The 18046-nt window shown below is 36.3% G+C and overlaps 1 protein-coding gene across 1 annotated transcript; it reads right to left on the bottom strand.

Annotated features, from left to right (window-relative positions):
- Window positions 1-1421: 1421 nt before the first annotated feature.
- Window positions 1422-15688, bottom strand: LOC109054160 (serine/threonine-protein phosphatase 2A 56 kDa regulatory subunit epsilon isoform-like). Its single transcript, XM_019071458.2, has 14 exons — window positions 15258-15688; window positions 9200-9360; window positions 7888-8084; window positions 7677-7778; window positions 6846-6938; window positions 5955-6085; window positions 5662-5721; window positions 5363-5471; window positions 5142-5195; window positions 4984-5034; window positions 4633-4752; window positions 4069-4196; window positions 3512-3613; window positions 1422-3430 (listed from the first exon to the last, which is right to left on the bottom strand). Exons 2-14 carry the CDS (start codon window positions 9354-9356, stop codon window positions 3328-3330), a joined length of 1407 nt encoding a protein of 468 aa, XP_018927003.1. The 5' UTR covers window positions 9357-9360; window positions 15258-15688; the 3' UTR covers window positions 1422-3327.
- Window positions 15689-18046: the final 2358 nt, after the last annotated feature.

Genomic DNA, 18046 nt, shown 5'->3' on the forward strand with positions numbered 1-18046 from the left:
GATTAAAGCTTGTGATAAAACTTTAGAATTGTCTTTGAAATATTCATTCATGAATGGACAAGTTTTTCCAATACCTGCTGTCCACTGTCATGCAAAAACTGCTTATATGAAAAGCAACATCCTATCGTCTAATATTGCTTGCCGTTAAATATTCGTTCTGCAATTTATGTTCTTTTTCAATGATGTCAAGGCTATTTGCAGTTGAAAGATGACATGTTCTGGTGAAATCCACGTCCTGTTATTTTAACTACAAAACAGTATATTGTGCTAGTTGTTATATTATTATTTTAATGTATTATCATAATCATAAACACACTGCTTGGTAGCGCAGATAGTCTTACCGTTTACTCTACTTCTAGTTATCTATAGCAGCAAAAAAAAAAAAATAATCTATAGCAGCTAATGAATAGGAAATCTCGCACATTCAAATAAAATAGCTTACTTCCACGTAGGAAAATGAAGTGCGGAAGTTTACATCACATAATAAGAACATCTTTGGTCTTCATGGTTACTTAACAGGTGTGTTTGAGAACCTTTGGTTTTGGTAATGTTAGCTTTTAAAACTGTGTGCAAAAAAATGCCCCACCCTGTTACACACATTACATACAAACAGTACCTAAATTCACCGTGTATAGTTAGTAATAGTTAGTATGTGACTACTCTGAAAGCGATAATCGTCTCTCTTTTGATAATTGATGATAATACTGTAGTGCTCTGCTCTCCTCCAGGCTGAAGAAGCGGAGAGATCAACAAGTAATCATCAGTGTAGCTTTCAGCGCCCTCTGTTGGTGAAAATAATCACTACACGTTTGCTTGTTTCAGACATGCAGTGTTCTTGTCGGTTTAAAACTTGCTGTAAAACCGTGAGACAGGACACCAAAAACCATGACGTCTGGTCATCCTAATGTAAATCACTGGCATTTATAGACTGAGCTTGACCACAAGTGCAAGATGAAAGCATTAAAATTACAAATGGGTCCCTCACATCTGACAAATCTATGCCTATTAAGATTTCTTACATATGCATTGTGTGTAGTTTCTATAGTGAAGCATGATTTTGTCTAGATCACCTAAAAATGAAAACTTTTGACATCGTTTACTCACCCTAAAATGTCATTCCAAATCTGTATGAATTTCGTTCTTCTGTTTAACACAAAATAAGTTGTTTTGGGTAATCAAAGTCGTTGGTAGCCATTGACTTGCATAGGATTTTTTTTCTCTCCATACTATGAAAATCAATGCCTACCATCAACTGTCTGATTACCCCAAATATCTTCTTTCATGTTCAACAGAAAAAAAGAAATTCATACAGGTTTGGAATGGCATGAGGTTGAGTAAATGACAACAGAAAATACATAAAATGTAAAATCTTTAAGACTAATTATTACCAAGACTACCAACTACCATACTCTTATTTATTCACCATATTAAATAGATGATAAAATACATATAAATATATCAAGCCAATTTTTGTGCAACAGAGTGAAACCTTATTTTGTCCCTCTCATTGCTTTAATAAATTAATTCCTCTGTATCACTCATCTGAGCAGTTGGAATGAGCCTTCTGCCACCTACTGGATTTAAACTGCACATTAATGCTCTTATTAATTTAACTTAAACCTTCATATTTTCTCAGATCAAACTGTACTTTAGTATACTTTAATTATAATAGACATAAAGATGACACTAAGCCTCATGGGTTAATCAGGTGTAATTCTGAAAAAATAAATATAACACTGAAACCTACAAAAGCAATTAAGAAAAACAAAGCAGGCAAGTTTATCACAAAAAAACAGGTTTATTTAATATCTCTTTCTTTTTAAAATAATTAGATTTATTCTATTCATCAAACCCTTTCTTTTGAATTTTTTTACATATCAAACTTGGGCCATCATAAAACACACTATGAGCTTTGGGAGAGTTAAAACAAGGAAGAGAGAAAGAGAGACACGTGATTAAGCCAAAAAAATAAAATATAATAAAATACATCCTCCTCACATGTAAAATCCACAACCACGATTGTTGAGACTTCAAATAAAAGAAGAGAAGAAAAGGGGCTGAAGTCCCACGAGAACAACTAATGAGCTATAACTCAAAGTGCTTTAGTTCTAACCTGCCCTGGCGGCTGGTATTTCAGAAGAGAGATTATGACCTACCGGATCAGAGTTAGGCCCTAAAAACCCCACCATAAGCAGGATTTCATTTCAAACACTCCATGAAAAGAAAGAAAAACCTTGTCTCGCTCAGCTCAGTCATGTAGATGACATCCACCCACCCTAAAAACAAAATGAACCGAGCCGAGCGGTGGAAATCTGGGTGGCCCATGAGAAGCAGTCCAGAATATTCTTTATGAAAAATATATGTCACTTAACGGTTTTAAAAACACTGGATGAGCTCTGAACACGGCGTGCCACTGAAATTCCACGAGTCCTTGCTAGTGTCGGAGGAACCGAGCTTGATGTACTCTTGGTAACTACTGAATTTCCACATTGGAATTCCCAAGAGTCTCCACAGCAGACAGCATGAAACTATGACCAGATCATTACCTGGTTCACCAGTTAAAAAAATAAAGGTCCTCAGAGAGGTTTGTCCTTTTTATTGAGTGAAGGTAACCACCGTAACCGACTGCGGCCCATCTCGCACATTAAGTCATGGACACCTGTCCATACTGTACAGTAAAGGACCGAGCCGATCATCCTGTAAAAGAAAAAAAAATGCAAACCACAGAGAGGATGTTCAATGTTTGTTTTTTTCTCTTTCCACTCCGGTTTTCCTTATATTCACGTCATGGGTTTCTGGTTTGTGTCCCCTGAGTCAGGGGAGTCGAATTATATCTAGATGGAAAAGTCTCTCTTCATAAGGGACCAAAAAAAAAAAAAAAAAAAAAGATACGTGGTGGCCACGGGATCCTCACATAAGACATCTTTAATTGCAGGGTGAGCACAGATCCCAAAGTCCCAGGGCACTTCCTTCCTTGAGAACAATATACTGACATGGAGACGCTGAACAATTTCTGAACTGAAAAGGTTTTTTAAAATATATCCTTTGACCATAGTTGATTATCATTTCACCATATTTTTTCACAACAAGGAGTGCACATTAAGTCTCTCTTCAAATTTTCTGTTTTTTCTTCTTCCTTTCAGTGTAGTAGTATGATACAGGAAAGAGGGAAAGGATTATTTACAGTGCTGTTGAAAGGGAGGAAATGAACGAGGGAGTGTGCGGTAAAGTACGCAGCATGAGAAGCAAATAGGGGGACGGGGTCCCTGTGGCAGAGTAGAAAGGGATTGGTTGGGGCCACACAGAAGGGCGGAGACGAGGTCCGTGTTAGGTGGGAATGATGCCATCGCTGTTCTGGATGCCCCGTCTGAGCTCCAGCTCCTCCAGCTTCCTCCATAGGTCATCTCGCTCCTTGTCCTTCTTCCTCTCCCTGCAGGAAAGAGAGGTAGAGGTTATCTGAGCCGCTCTGTACACTGCAGGAGTTTACAACAATGCATTGTTTGTTTCTTACTTTTGCCTGTCTGATTTGTAATTGGCGGCGAGTTCGTCAAACAAGGCGCTGTTCATCTCCATGAATGCTTTGAGCACATTGTAGATCAAAGCTGATATTGCCCTGATGGTGGAGGAAAGCAAACACAATGAACATCAAACCACTTTGTCAAAAGTGCAGGAATGTGTGCAGAGTGTCAATACCAGTTGCAACTAGATCGTGCTTATTATTGAGCAGACCCTCTGATCAAAAGGTTAATAACAATATATACTTTAAAAGGGGTTGTTTTTTTACTTTGTTTTTTTTTCAGTAGGGCTATATTCTATATATAATTGAGTAATGATGCTGAAATTTCAGCATTGTATCACAGAAATAAATTACATTCTTTAAGTAGTAGTATTTAACAGTAATAATAGTAGTATTTCACAATGTTACTGTTTTCACTGTATTTGATTAAATAAGACTTGGTGAGCATAAGAGAGTTAAAAAAAAAAATCTTAAAAATTTTAAATGGTATATATTAATTGATTTTATTTCAATTTAAAAAAATACATTATAAATGACAACATAAAACTTACGGGTTCCAGTGCTCTTTGGAGATCCTGTAGAGGCTGGCAAACATGATAGGCAGGATGACACTAGAGTTCTCCTCAATCAGACTCATGATATACTCATTGTTCCAGTAGTACAAGGCTCGTTCTGCCACCTGAAACAATATACAACCTCCATTTTAAACCATTTAAAATCTTGTAATATCAGTAGTGTTCTACATACAGATTTTAGACTGCAGAACCTGATTCAATTGCACTAAAAATTTAACCTAAAACTTTTAGTGGAAATCTATTCGTGGAAGCAGTGTTGATTTTGTTTGAGCAATGCATCTTATTCTTGTTTTATATTTAATAGATTTAATGTCCAAAATGTTGTGATATTAATGATCAAACATGCTTACTAATCTTTACAATAGACTGGTAATGTGAACAAATATGGAGCATGGTTCCTCTCACTAATAAACAGAAAATAAAGAACCTGTGATGCTGCAGTGATGGGAACTTGCTTTCGAAAATCTTCATGTTTAAGTATCTGCCAATTACAAGACATCACAAGGTATGTGAGGGAGATTTAGGGTGGGGTGTGTTTACCTGAAAATGGGGGCTGGACACACATCTAGCAATCTGTTTGAAGAGCAGCTCTTGGATCTTAACAAACTGAGTGGGCTCAATCACATCTAGAATCTCCTCCAACTCTCCAAGAAACATAACCTACAAAAGAAAACAATGCAGTCGAGGGTACAAAAACATTTAGGAAAAGCATGTAAAGCATTTCTTCTGGAAAAAAAAAAAAAAAAAAAAAATTGTGGAAGAAAAGATATCATAGTATTTTTCACTTGCTAAAATATGTTTTGGTAGATCAATTAAACAGTTTAATTCTGAGATCAAGTCACAAAAAATGACAATGGATTAACTTAACTTTCCATAAAATTAAGGCATTACCTCTTTTTGACTGCATGTTTTTGGCCAAAACTTCAACAAGCCTCTGATAACCTACAAAAAACAATGAAGCCAACTAGTGAAAATCCTTTAGAAAGAAGCTGAAACAAGATGAAACTTGATTAAGAATGAGGAAGATAATGGTGACAAGGAACACTTACAGGTTCTGTTAACGTGGGATCTTTCTCTAGGAACTGTACAATACAATAGGCCAGCTAGAAGAAGAGATTACTTCAGATTAACATAAATGCATTTCAAATGTTCAGATTCATAAACTGTCATAAACAAGCATGGAAATGAGGAATCTGTTTCTTCTGCCCCTGAAATGTAAGCGAGCAAGCACAGACACGTGTACAAGTACCAAACAGCTGAGTGTCTGTACCTGGGCATGGAAGAGAGACAAGCTCCTCACTGTGTGCAGAGGCAGCAGCACTTTCACCAGAAACTGTTTGTGCTCAGCTTTGAGAGGAAGTGCAAAACCATTGATGATGCTGTAAAACCAGAGATGTGTGAGACTTCTGATCTGACACTGATAACCATGAAAGAAACTGATTATATGCAGGAGACACAAAATATGACTTCTTTGGGTCACCCTTCATGTCTTTCCAAACTCTTTATTTCCTGATTTAAATTTCTCCACATCACTGACAACCAAAGAATGGGTCCTAAAATATGGCATACCTTCCCAAAATCTCCAGCAGTTCAGCTACGCCACTGAAGTGTTCGGTCTCATATACAAAACTGTAAGGGCAGGAGAGGAGAGGGGGGAAAATTTTATATATATATATATATATATATATATATATATATATATATATATTATATATATATATATATATATATATATATATATATATATATATATATATATATATATATAAATAAATATATATATATATATATCAGAATAACTTAATATTTCATCTAGTATATTCGCAACCAAACCCCCTTCCCACCAAAAAAAAGTTATTTACCAAAGAAAAATGTTGTTGATTTGTTTGCGGATGAAGGCCCTGAGGCCAAGGAACTTTCCGTAGATTCTATGCAGAACTGTCTTCAGGCAGTCCCTCTCTCGTGGGTCCTCACTATCAAACAGCTCCAAGAGCTAGAAATCCACAAGAGGAGTTTTATTAACTATATTAGTGTGTACCGCGCTAAAAAAGACATATATGACCCTGGACCACCAAACCAGTCTTAAGTGTCAATTTTTCGTCTGAAAGCTGAATAGATAAGCTTTCCATTGATGTATGGTTTATTTGGATCAGACAATATTTGGCCGAGATACAACTATTTGAACATCAAAATACTGATAAAATAGCCTTTGAAAAAAATCTAATAAGAAAAAAAAATCCAAATACTGAAAAAATCGCCTTTGAAATTGTCCAAATGATTTCTTAGCGATGCATATTACTAATCAAAAATTACGTTTTGATATATTTATGGTATGAAATTTACAAAATATCTACATGGAATATGATCTTTACTTGATATACTAATGATTTTTGGTATAAAAGAAAAATCTATAATTTTTGCCCATACAAAATTTTTTTGTCTATTGCTGCAAATATACCCCAGCGACTTAAGACTGGGTTTGTGGTCCAGGGTCACATATTACCGTTCTTAATATACAGATACTAAAAAAAAAAAAAAAAAACTATTTGGAACTGGTTATCACTGACAAAATTCAACTGTACAGTTTAGTGGTAATTATTCAAAAAAAATATTTGACAGAAATATGCCACTACTGAGCAATCAGAATCAAGTATTCAGACATCTATATCTGTGCTATTTCACTGGCAATACTGGCTTCATTTGATTGATACTAGGATGAGAAGTCAAAGAATATTTCACAGACAATCACTCACCTGTAATACAAATTTCTGGTCGATGTATTTTTTGGCAACGCTGGGCTGAAATTCCTGACTTTCCAAGAAGCGAATGAAGAACTCATAAATGAGCTTAAGGGAAAAGGAAGAGAGAGAGATCAGAAAACTTGTCCTTGAAATGAAACCTTGTAATTATTTCAACCTTAAGACTTTTTAAAGCCCATATTGTTTGATTTCTTTAAACATTTGAGACCTTTGTCAGTTATTACATGCATTACATTTTTTAAAAAGGTGATTAAAAGGTTAGTTCACCCAAAAATGAAAATTAGTCCATGTTTTACTCACCCTCAAGGCATCCTAGGTGTATATGACTTTCTTCTTTCAGATGAATCTAATCGTAGTTATGTTAAAAATTGTCCTGGCTCTGCCAACAGTCCCAAAGTAGTTAAATAAAGTGCATACATCCATAATAAAACATGCCTCACACAGCTCCGGGGGTGAATAAAGGCCTCCTGTAGCAAATCAATGCATGGATTTTTATTTATTTTTTACAAAAATGCGTCAATTTGCTACAGGAGGCCTTTATTCAACCCCCAGAGCCGTGTGATGCATGTTTTATTATGGATGGATGCGCTTTATTTAACTACTTTTGGACTATTGAACAAAAAACCCGCGTACCCCCATTCTAAAGGCTTGTCTTGGAAGAGCCTGGTAAATTTTTTATATAACTCCAAATTAAATTTTTCTGAAAGAAGAAAGTCATAAACACCTAGGGTGTCTTGAGGGTGAGTAAAACATGGAGTAATTTTCATTTTTGGGTGAACTGACCCTTTAATGCCTATTTATTTGATGCTGGCTGTGATTCTCTACCTGTAAGTGCGGCCATGAAGCCTCCAGCGTGGGCTCGTCTTCCTCTGGGTCAAACTCATTACTGTCACTAGGGGGAAGAGTCCGAAAAATATTGCAGGACACCTGTGACAAATGAAAAGAAGGAATGCTTGAGGTATCTCTAAATTATATAGGCATATAAATTAGACAACTACAGAAACTTTCCAGTCACATAGTGTACTACTAATCTCACCATTTTGACCACCTCGGGGTAGGTCTGCTCAGTCAGGTAGCCCCGGCTGAGGGTGACGTAGTCCACCAGCTCATTGAGGGTGGACCGCTTATACTCTTTCATTTTGAGGTCAGACAGCGTGTCCAAGAAGTCAAACAGAAAACAGCACTGCTGCAGTTTCTTGAGAAATAGCTCTGGTTGCTCCTGCGCAGAAACATCTAGACAGACAGAAAGAAAGAAAGAGTTCATGCAAAATAATCCATGGAGTACTAAAATTCCACAAATGTTTTACATCAACCTCCTTGACTTTCCCCACTGTTGGTAGGAGGCCTAAAATACTTCACATATTAGCCTGGAGCTCCATCTGGCATATGACCTCTAAATATTCCAGCTGATAGGGGCTTGAGTTTGAAAAGCCTTTCAAGACACAGTTATACATGTCCCATAACCAACCACTTACAGTGGCAATGTTCATGTAGTATGTGGCTTTACTGACCATATTTAAATATATATAAACACAGCATACGCTCCCTTTTAAAGCAAAACATTAAAAAAAGTTTAAGTTTTACATGTTAAAACAACTTTTACTGTTCATAAATGTATTTAGATACTGTGTGGATGTCAAAAGTTCAATATGTTCATCATTAATGTGATGAAACATACTCTAGGATAGCTGACGTAAAAAAAAAAATTGCTTTTTGCTTTTAAATTTGCTGTATAAATGTATTAAAGATGCATTAAATTTACCAAAAGTGATAATAACGACTATTACAATGTTTTCTATTACTCAAAGAATCCTGATGAAATGTATTACTGTTTCCACAAAATTAAGCAGCACAACTTTTCATCATTGATATTAAGAAATGTTTCTTAAGCACCAAATCAGCATATTAGAATGATTTCTGAAGAATCATGTGACACTGAAGACTTAAGTAATAATGCTGAAAAGGGTTCTGTCAGAGGATTTCAATTTTAAAATATATTTAAAATACAATAAAAAAATACTTTTATATATGAATAGAAAACTGTTATTTAAAATTTTTAATTTGTTTTTACTGTGGTTATCTTCAAATAAATAACAGCCTTGGTAAGCATGAGAGACATAAAAATGGGACATGACACAGACTTAAAATCATAATCCCATCTTGAAAATTGAGACTTTTCTTTCATTTGGTCACACAGCGACAGTTTGTCTGCATTCAGTGTGTTGCTTTGCTTTTTTTGTTATTATAGTACAACCAACCTTATCAGCTCTATCAGACCAATAAAACCAGCAAAACACTCTGCCATTACCAACCATTAACTTCATCTGACCACGTAAAACACAGCTTACCTTTCAGCAGAGGCAGCTGCACCAGCTCTATGGGCTTGTCCTGAGATCTGAACTGGGACGAGCTCTGTGCTCGCTTCTGCCTGGTTTTCCTGACAGACTTCCTGGAGAAGCCGTCCACCTTGTCCACCGACGGGGCTGTGGTGGCTGCTGAAGACATAGCCCTGTTCCAGAGAGAGTTTATGGGCAACCAAGAAAGAGGAAAACAGAACAGTTAAGGATAATGTGCAGAAAAACCATTGAGATCCTGTGCATCCTCATTGGATGGAGTGCGTATCCAATGGGAAATTACTATCCCATGAGGCCACAGGAAAGGAGCTGTGAATGGCAGTGAAGACATATTCAGATGCTTGGCTTTACTGAGCAGCAGCAGAATATTCAATCTAAATGACAAAAGCAAATAAGCTTCCTATGGAGGAGGCATTTTAAGGCATCATAGACACGCTCTAGATGAAAACTCTGTTACGAATTAAAATTCCCATCCAGTCATGATCAAGACAGACACGCACTCAAGCCCTCAAACTCTACCTGCTTTGGCCTTTTAAATTCAATGTTAGTAAACAGTGGTGGGCCATTACAGGTTAAACTGTACTTAGGCTGGTGTCCCTGAGGCTTCTCAGCCTTACATAAAAAGGCTCAAAACACACCCACAGGAATGCCATGCACTGGGATTACCATGGGACGGATGGGACAGGAAGTGATGAGGCTTTAGTACTCCTCCCAGGCAGAGCAGGAAGTGGAGGAGTGGCAGAAGGAGGTGGGGACTTCACATTGTACACGTGTTTAGCAAGGCCATATCTCCACTAGAATGTGTAACGCTGGACAAAATGATGAGCGACAAAAAATAAAACAAACCCCAAACAAAAAACAAAAAACAAAACAAAAAAACAAGAAACCAAACAATGAAACATAAACAAACAAAAAAACAATAAATAAATATCAAAAACACAAAAAAGCAAAACAAAAGTCATTAAAAAAACTATACCAAAACTAAACAAAAACCAAAACAAAAAATACACTAAACAATAAAATAAAACAATGAATAAATATTAAAATAAATATAAAAACAAAATTAAAAAGCAAAACAAAAATAAAACATGCAAACAATAAAAAAGCAAACAAAAATCATAAACAATTCCAAAACTAAAAAAAAAGCAAAGAAAAAAAAAAAAAAAACACTAAAGCAATAAATAAACATTAAAATAAATATCAAAAACAAAACAAAAAGAAAAAAACCCGCAAAGAACAAACAAACTAAAATCATAAACAATAACAAATAAAACAAAACAAAAAACAAGAACAAAACCAAAGGGGGGAAAAAATACCAAAACTAAACCAAAACAAAATGAATTGGAAATTACAAGACTGCTTAAAAAGACTGCAATGAAGAATGTAATGAAAATCATTCATCCTGAATAAGAACAAGTTTTTTTTCCCCCAACCCACCATCTTTTCAGCTAAAATGTTAACATCCTGACACTTTGCTATGGTAGGAGCCGGATGAGAGTAACAGACAGCTGATTAATGTCACAGCAGGCGCAGATACTTTGCTCTCCAGAGAGCATCTACAGGGGGTCTATGGATGTGACCTTCTGTTCTGCCCTGTGTCCTACATTTGGATACACATCAATTTCAGCTCCAGGTAACCAAAAAGAAACCTAACTGAAGACCAGAAAAAAGGGGGCCATCATTGTATCATCAGTTTATAAATACTCATAATGGATTAGATATTAAAACACATTAATTAATGAACATTAATAACAATAAAATTATCAACCAATTTAACACTTTTTTAAATCAGCACTACAATGCAAAAATATGCATTACAATGCAAAGGCCTTTCACTTATTTAAATGGCTGTACAATATATTACTGTATTACTGACCTGAACCTTCACTGGATCAAAGTTAATGATCTAGGGCCTTTCGCTTTCTTCTGGATTCCTGCAAGGGGTGTTGGCTAACAGAGACCTCACAGTTACGGTTACTGTGCAAATCCAAGTGCTGTCATAATGACAACTCACATCATTATGACCAGTCCGCCAACAATGACAAGCAAACATCTCCCGATTAAAAACCCCTTATCTGCTGACAAGGAAGACGACGACTCGTCTGAAAGTTAGTGTAATGAAGACAAAATATTCCCTTAAGTCTACTTTTCTGGTAGGTTGAAAGTTCGCCAGTTCATCTGCTCTGCCCTGGCCTAATATTGCTTGCGTTTCTTACCTACCTGTGGTGATTCTCCAGATTTACCTTCTTTAAAGTTGTCAAAATAAAAGGACTAATTTGCACAAAAACGTGTTTGGCATATCCAGTGGCTATGATAAGCAATCGCTACTGGGTATACATCTATTTTTTTGTTTTCATGGGTTTAATAGAACAACTGGTAGGGAACTAGATAAAGCTCAACTTAAAAATAACTTGGCTTAAAAATGTCCACTTAAAAAGTATTACATTTTCAATGTACAATAACACAACTAAATGCATTCAATTTATGCAGTCAAACACTTCTCATGCAACCCATTGTAGACTTAAGTCATTTTACATATGACAAATGCCCTTGGCGTCTAAAAAAAAAAAATTACGGCTAATTGTGTAACATACAAAGCAAAAAGGAACAACCTCCAAAACGAAAGGCCATGACATACATTTAAGCAAGATCTTATGCCTAATAAACACTCTTTGCTAATAAATTTCACAACTGAGTGTGTAACTGTCAGTTATCAGGCGGATAAATGTGAGGCTCCCATAACACCAGTCATAAACTAAAAGGACTTTGGAAGCAAAGCCACGCCATGTAGGGAAGTGTTTCTGCCATCCTTACTGCTGCTTGTAAATTGAAAAACAAGAACAATTCGTTTTAGAAAAGTAAGTTACATTTAACATTATTGTCAGCCCAAACGGTAATAATATAAAAGGTCACTAATCTGAAATTATTCATATCGACTCAACTTTAAATCCTGATAAGTTTTCAGTGATCTGTTTTTCATATATTGAGCCACATGTAGCCCATGAATGCCTTACCAAAACAGAGATGAACTGAAGACTACGAGACCCTTATGTAAAAGTGAGCTTTGAAGAACAGCCGACTGCTTTTCCATTCTGCAGATGTGTTTACATTTTGGTGGCTCTAATATGGCCCTAGACGGCCTGCCAGTACGAGCCTGAGACTTAAAGTGCGGAGAAACAAAGCACTGTGCACACTTAACCACAGTCCAGGATTTATTCCCCATTCATCTAACAAAATTATAAATCAATGTATGGCTGCACAATTAATTTTATTTCTAATCGCGATTACAATTATGAATGCCACAATTACGTAATCGTTCAAAGCGGCAATTAAACGTTCAAAGTCCACTTATATTATTCTGCATGCTTAAGATATTTTTTTATTAAGTTTTTTCTTTCTTTCTAGATGTTATCTTAAGGGTTTTACCATTGTTTTAGTTTTAGTATAACATTATAATACCATTCATATTTTTACTTTTTTATGATTTAAAGAAGAAACCAATCCAATGTACATTTGATATTTGAGGCTTAATACTATAGAAAAGCACTAAAGGTTTTTCAGTAGAGTGTTTTCAGCTTATTGTCATATAAAAATACAGCATGCAGTTGCATCAAACAATGGTATAAACATTATTTAATTTAAATTGTGATAATCATAATTAATACTCACAATTACAATTTCAATCGACATTTATGATTTTTGTCATAATCGTGCAGCCCTAAATCAACGCTCAAGATACCAAGTTGTTTATTGGACGTTTAAGGTTTCATACACAAGGCCTTTACATACATCGGTAAGAGGAGGACTGTGATAATGTTAAAGTCCATTAATTGAACATAAAATGTAAGCTCACCTTCTTCATAGACTGAACTATAAAATTTCTCATGCCATGTCAAGCGAGAACATAGCAACAGGACAATCAGGACTTTGACTTGGCTGTTCTAAAGCATGAAATGTCAACTGAAGCTGTTCGGTTATACATTTACTTAAGAGAGTAGGATCATTGTTGTACAACATGACCCACATTCAGTTTAGCTTGGCTCACAAACGGACAACCCTGACGTCCTCACAACCTCCAGTAAAACACCCTGGCAAAATACAGAATTTGTTTTTTTGCGACTGTGCAAAGTTATCTCGTTTTTAGAGGCGGCAAATGAGCTCCAAAATATTGCACCCCCTTACATCACAAACAGCAGTCCAAAGAGCATGTTCTAGGTGGTTGATTCGCTACAGAAACTGATGTGTTTACATATCCTGAAGTGTCCTGCTGGGGTTTTGTAACCTAAAAATTTCTCTTGGAGTTGGTTTAGATGGGTCAAACAAAACAAAATCTATATTTCTATGGCTGACCATCACCATACACCTATTTTTAGAGGGAGCTAGTGGCAGTTCTCTTCCACTTTATGTTCTTGGTTAAATCAAAACATGACTCAATACAAAAAACATATTAATAATTATGACCACTTTTATTTTAGTGATATTAATTATGTACAATGATTATTCCTAAAAAACTACTATGTTTTTCTTTCAATTGTATTGGGAATTTTAATGGATATATTCATACATTCAATTTTTTTACAATGGTGAATAACCAGAGAGAAACAGCTGCTTTAAGAACAAACTGAAAGCTCTGTGTGACTCTCAGGGGAGACAAAAAGTGACAATCACAAGTCAAACTCAGAGAAAGTGGACAGAGGCAGCTTAAAACATGACCGTTTTAAAGTTCTCACTGGACTGACCAAATTTTGACAGGCACAGTAACGATATTTGTCGATATTTACGACATTGTTTGACATTTTAAAAAAATCTAATTATCATGCAATTTCATTAGCCAAGATACTATTTTGTTTCAAAAAATCAAACGGTTTTAAAAATATGACACCTGACTGTATCGTAACGCTTTTCCAATGCTTTCATGAGCAGCAAAAAAAATTTTGCCCCAAAGAAAACACTTTTAATAATACATCTCAAACCTCACAAACTTTGAATTTAAAGAACATTCTGCGAGACAACAGCTTGAGTCTGTGTTTGTTTTATAAGGAAGGGCCCTGTAACACACAATTGACTCCTCTCATTGATTAGAACACCTGACTCAAATTACAACCATTATACAGATGGCTGTCCTTTACATTGATATAATGTTTTTGACAGAGTGAACACTGGATCGGAGTTTATAAAGACAGCAAACTTTCCTTCTACATACTCCAACATGCTTTATCCAAAACATTTTTATGCATAAGACCGACTACAGACAGTTCTGGCACTCACGTTGCCCAAGGTTTAACTACTTTTTTTTTTGTTTTCACACACAAAGTGACTGGTATGATCTTGCATTGTGCTTTCTGATGAAAGGCACGTCCTTGACAGATAAAAGTATGTCCTGTCTCAAAATAAACACTACCAGACTGGAAACCAGGAGACCAGAAGAGTTCAAATCAGTGTGCCTGAAAAGTCTCAATTGTCAGTGAAATGCATGACTGCTGCTGTGGAACAAAAACAGGTGTGGAGTATATTGCATTCCCAAGAGCCTGAAAGACAAGGCCAATAAACAAGACTGTTGACTTGGTAAAGCCGGCAAAAGCCAAAGAAAACCTAAAGGTGACAAACTCAAAACAGATTATTTGCATTTACTCGGATTTGGAAAGTGAGTTGATATTCTCATCCCCTCAAAAGGCTAATCAGACTGCCTACACAGGTGCCTAAGAATACACCTCAACATTTATGAAGAAAATATAATCCTCATCACTGCACAGTGAACAACCGGTGCTCATTTCACAGCTTTATCCCATACCGATATGAAGAAGGCGTTTCTGAATACCTCAATTCAGCAAATATGTCAGAAACCAAATAACAAGATTGTAATCAAAGCACGATCGTGCTGACCTGCCTATAAACACAAATCGACCTCAGTGGTTTTGATCTTTTAGAGTGCCTAGTTCTCTAGTTATAAATAATTGGCTGGTCAGTCTGCTTTAAATGACCGGAACCTTGTTAAATATCACTCTAAAATCACTATTAACTTAGCACTGCAGTGTTTAATTGTGTTTCTTACCTCTTTCGATGGTGATCGGGTCCAGGTGGCTCGTTTTAAGCAGCTAACCTTGTACTTGCAGGCGACCCAGCTAGCCAGCTAACTCAAACGCTTCACTATCGGACTATTTAAACCGGTCTCGGCTTTGGAATACAGTCCGCGTATGAATGGTGACGATTTTTCCGACTGAAGTCACACCAAAATTCCTGTTTATGAGATAATTAGCAAGCCGTCTGAAGGTATGTCAGCATTGCACTGCTAGCAGGAGCTCCCCGTACAGCTAATCCCTGTAGCTGCCGTCCCAGCCTGCACCAAAAGCCACATTCATACACATTCACTGACCGACTACATACCCAGGTGTTGGGCACTAAGGTAAGAATGTCCGTCTCCTTACTGCTAAACTCACTCAAATAACGACTAATTGCTAACCTGTTATCACAAGTATATGTTAGCAGGCTTGTGCTAGTGCTCTATGCCAATTTTTTTTCCTGGCTCAAAACAGACCGCTAAACCGAGCGTGATGAAACGCTGGTTTATGCTGTTAGGCCAATGATTGGTTACTCGCTTCACAACGAACGCGTGGATTGGTCGCTGGACTGTCAATCAAAAAGTGTTTAGGGCACGCCTCGAAAGTCAAACGTCATTGACGTCGAGGAGCTATGGAGGTAGGTTGCAGCGTAAATGTCTGAGATGGAGATTGGATGAAGACAAGGATCATAAATGCCCGTATGGCGAGAAATGTACCCCGAGCTGTGGTCCGCTCGTTCTCCGCCGGCTCTGTTTACCTCAAATGAGTCGCATTAGAACAAAGTAATTACGCTTATAACGCCGTAGACTGCTACACAAAACGATTGCACTAACGTTTTCCTATTTTCCCCCACCGGTTTCAAACCGTACGCGTAAGCAGCGCGTATTTTTTTGGCGCCCATGTTAACAGAGCATTCACGCCGCACGCAGAGGCGGCGCGGCAGCGCGGAGCAGACGACTCTATTTTTGCTGCGCTGCTTACGATTATTTAAAGCCACAGTGCATTTTTCTTGATCAAAATTGATCTGATTAACATGAAAAATAACACATTTCACCATAAAAATCATGTAAGTGAAGTGTTTCGCGTTTCACTATCACCATATGAAAAAAATAAGGAACAAGTGTAGGCTACAACAGGCCTAAAGGCACACCTGAAGAAAAAATGTGCTATACACTACTCCCATAATGTATGATTGCAGAAAAATATCGTTTGTTTTTAACATTTATGGAGCAACAGATTTTGTGTGAAAATAAATCATACAAGTGTTTTTTGTTTAAAAATAGGCTTTTATAAATGTATGAGGTAGCAAGGGGTGCCTTTTACCCCACATGGGGAAAAAGGCTCACAGTATTGATACAAATAGGGCTAATTTAGTTCAAATAATGTTTTTCTTTAAATAATGTCTAAGTTAATACTTGTTCAAAACAACCACTGTAGCAAAGTGTTTCTGCTTATTTTGATAAATAAAATATATTTTTTTGTAAATACCTGTCATTAAAATATATTAATATAAAAATACATTTTAAAATACAGAAACAAAATCACTTAAAAAAGTAAAGATTCTGAAAGCACTGAAGGAAATACTATAATAATTTTATATAGATTTACAGTAGTAACAACAAATGATATTTTATGATATGATTATTATCATGTTTTTAAATATGATGGTTTCATTATAAACATGGTTATTCTCTCTAAGATTGATACCCAGCATAATGATATTTACCATCTGACAGCCATGTCATGTCAACAAATGGAAAAGTCGGCCATCTATTAATTATCATGTTAATTATTGTGCCTTTACACCTAACAGCAGAGGCGCTTTTTAACCCAAATACCATAATACATTATTGTAAAAGTTATTGAACAACTGTTGCTTCAGTTATCGAAACAAAACTGGGAATCATTAAGAAGACCCTTTTCTCAAAATATATACAATAATTGTCAAGATTTTTTTTTTTTTTGCTAATAAATTTTTTAGAAACATTGAATATTAGATCAAGTTAGCACAGAATCAACTACACGATCACACATAACTGCCAGGAGTCATTGCCCAAACTTCAAAGGCCTGTTAAATTATTAAAACTAGAGGCATTTATTAACTTTAAGATTACTTTTTATCATGTAAACTACCTGTAGGCCCATCATGTTATATGCACGTGTGTGGGACAGAGGGGAACACGGCCACATCACAGCAGAGTATATGCTGCCCATATCATAAACCAAAGCACATGACAGACAGTTGTTGGAGAACACCTGAAAAGTGTGACCGAATGAACGATACTCGTCTGTATTTGCAGTAAGCCGCAGTTCAGCTGCGCGTGACAAATGCTTAGAAAAGGATTTGGGGGATTTTTCCACTCTTCAATCACAGAGTCCTCTCTTGGAACATGGTGTTGCATAACTTAAATGACACTGCAGTGATGATGTTCCACCTCGTTCACCCTTTCATCTATTCGCTCCCGTTTCTCTCAGCCTCGAACTTCCTCTGAACTATGTTACTGGAGCATAAATAAATCCCCGCACGTACGTCTAGACCTGGGAAGACAGTTTTAAGGATTCAAGTCTGAATGTTCAGTGGCCTTTAGTGATGATGATGGTGTTGTCAGTAGTGTTTGGTATGAATGGGTGCTTCTGAATGAATCTTTTAAGTGAAGGAAGGATTCCATTTCCCTCACGAATCTTTTTTTTAGATTTATAGATGTGCATTTTCTTACTAAAGTGTAATAAAATAAAGAACTGTCTCTTAAAACTCACAAAAGATACTCTAGTCGCCACCTAC

The sequence above is a fragment of the Cyprinus carpio genome, chromosome B20 (genome assembly GCF_018340385.1).
Source record: "Cyprinus carpio isolate SPL01 chromosome B20, ASM1834038v1, whole genome shotgun sequence".
NCBI classification, from domain to species: Eukaryota; Metazoa; Chordata; class Actinopteri; order Cypriniformes; family Cyprinidae; genus Cyprinus; species Cyprinus carpio.

Coding starts and splice junctions, on each gene's coding strand:
- LOC109054160 (XM_019071458.2), bottom strand. CDS start 9,356: ATGTCTTCAGCAGCCACCACAGCCCCGTCGGTGGACAAGGTGGACGGC. Junction 5,472..5,661: donor CTGCTGGAGATTTTGGGAAG/GTATGCCATATT, acceptor CTGGTTTTACAG/CATCATCAATGGTTTTGCAC. Junction 3,614..4,068: donor TCCAAAGAGCACTGGAACCC/GTAAGTTTTATG, acceptor CTCCACCATCAG/GGCAATATCAGCTTTGATCT.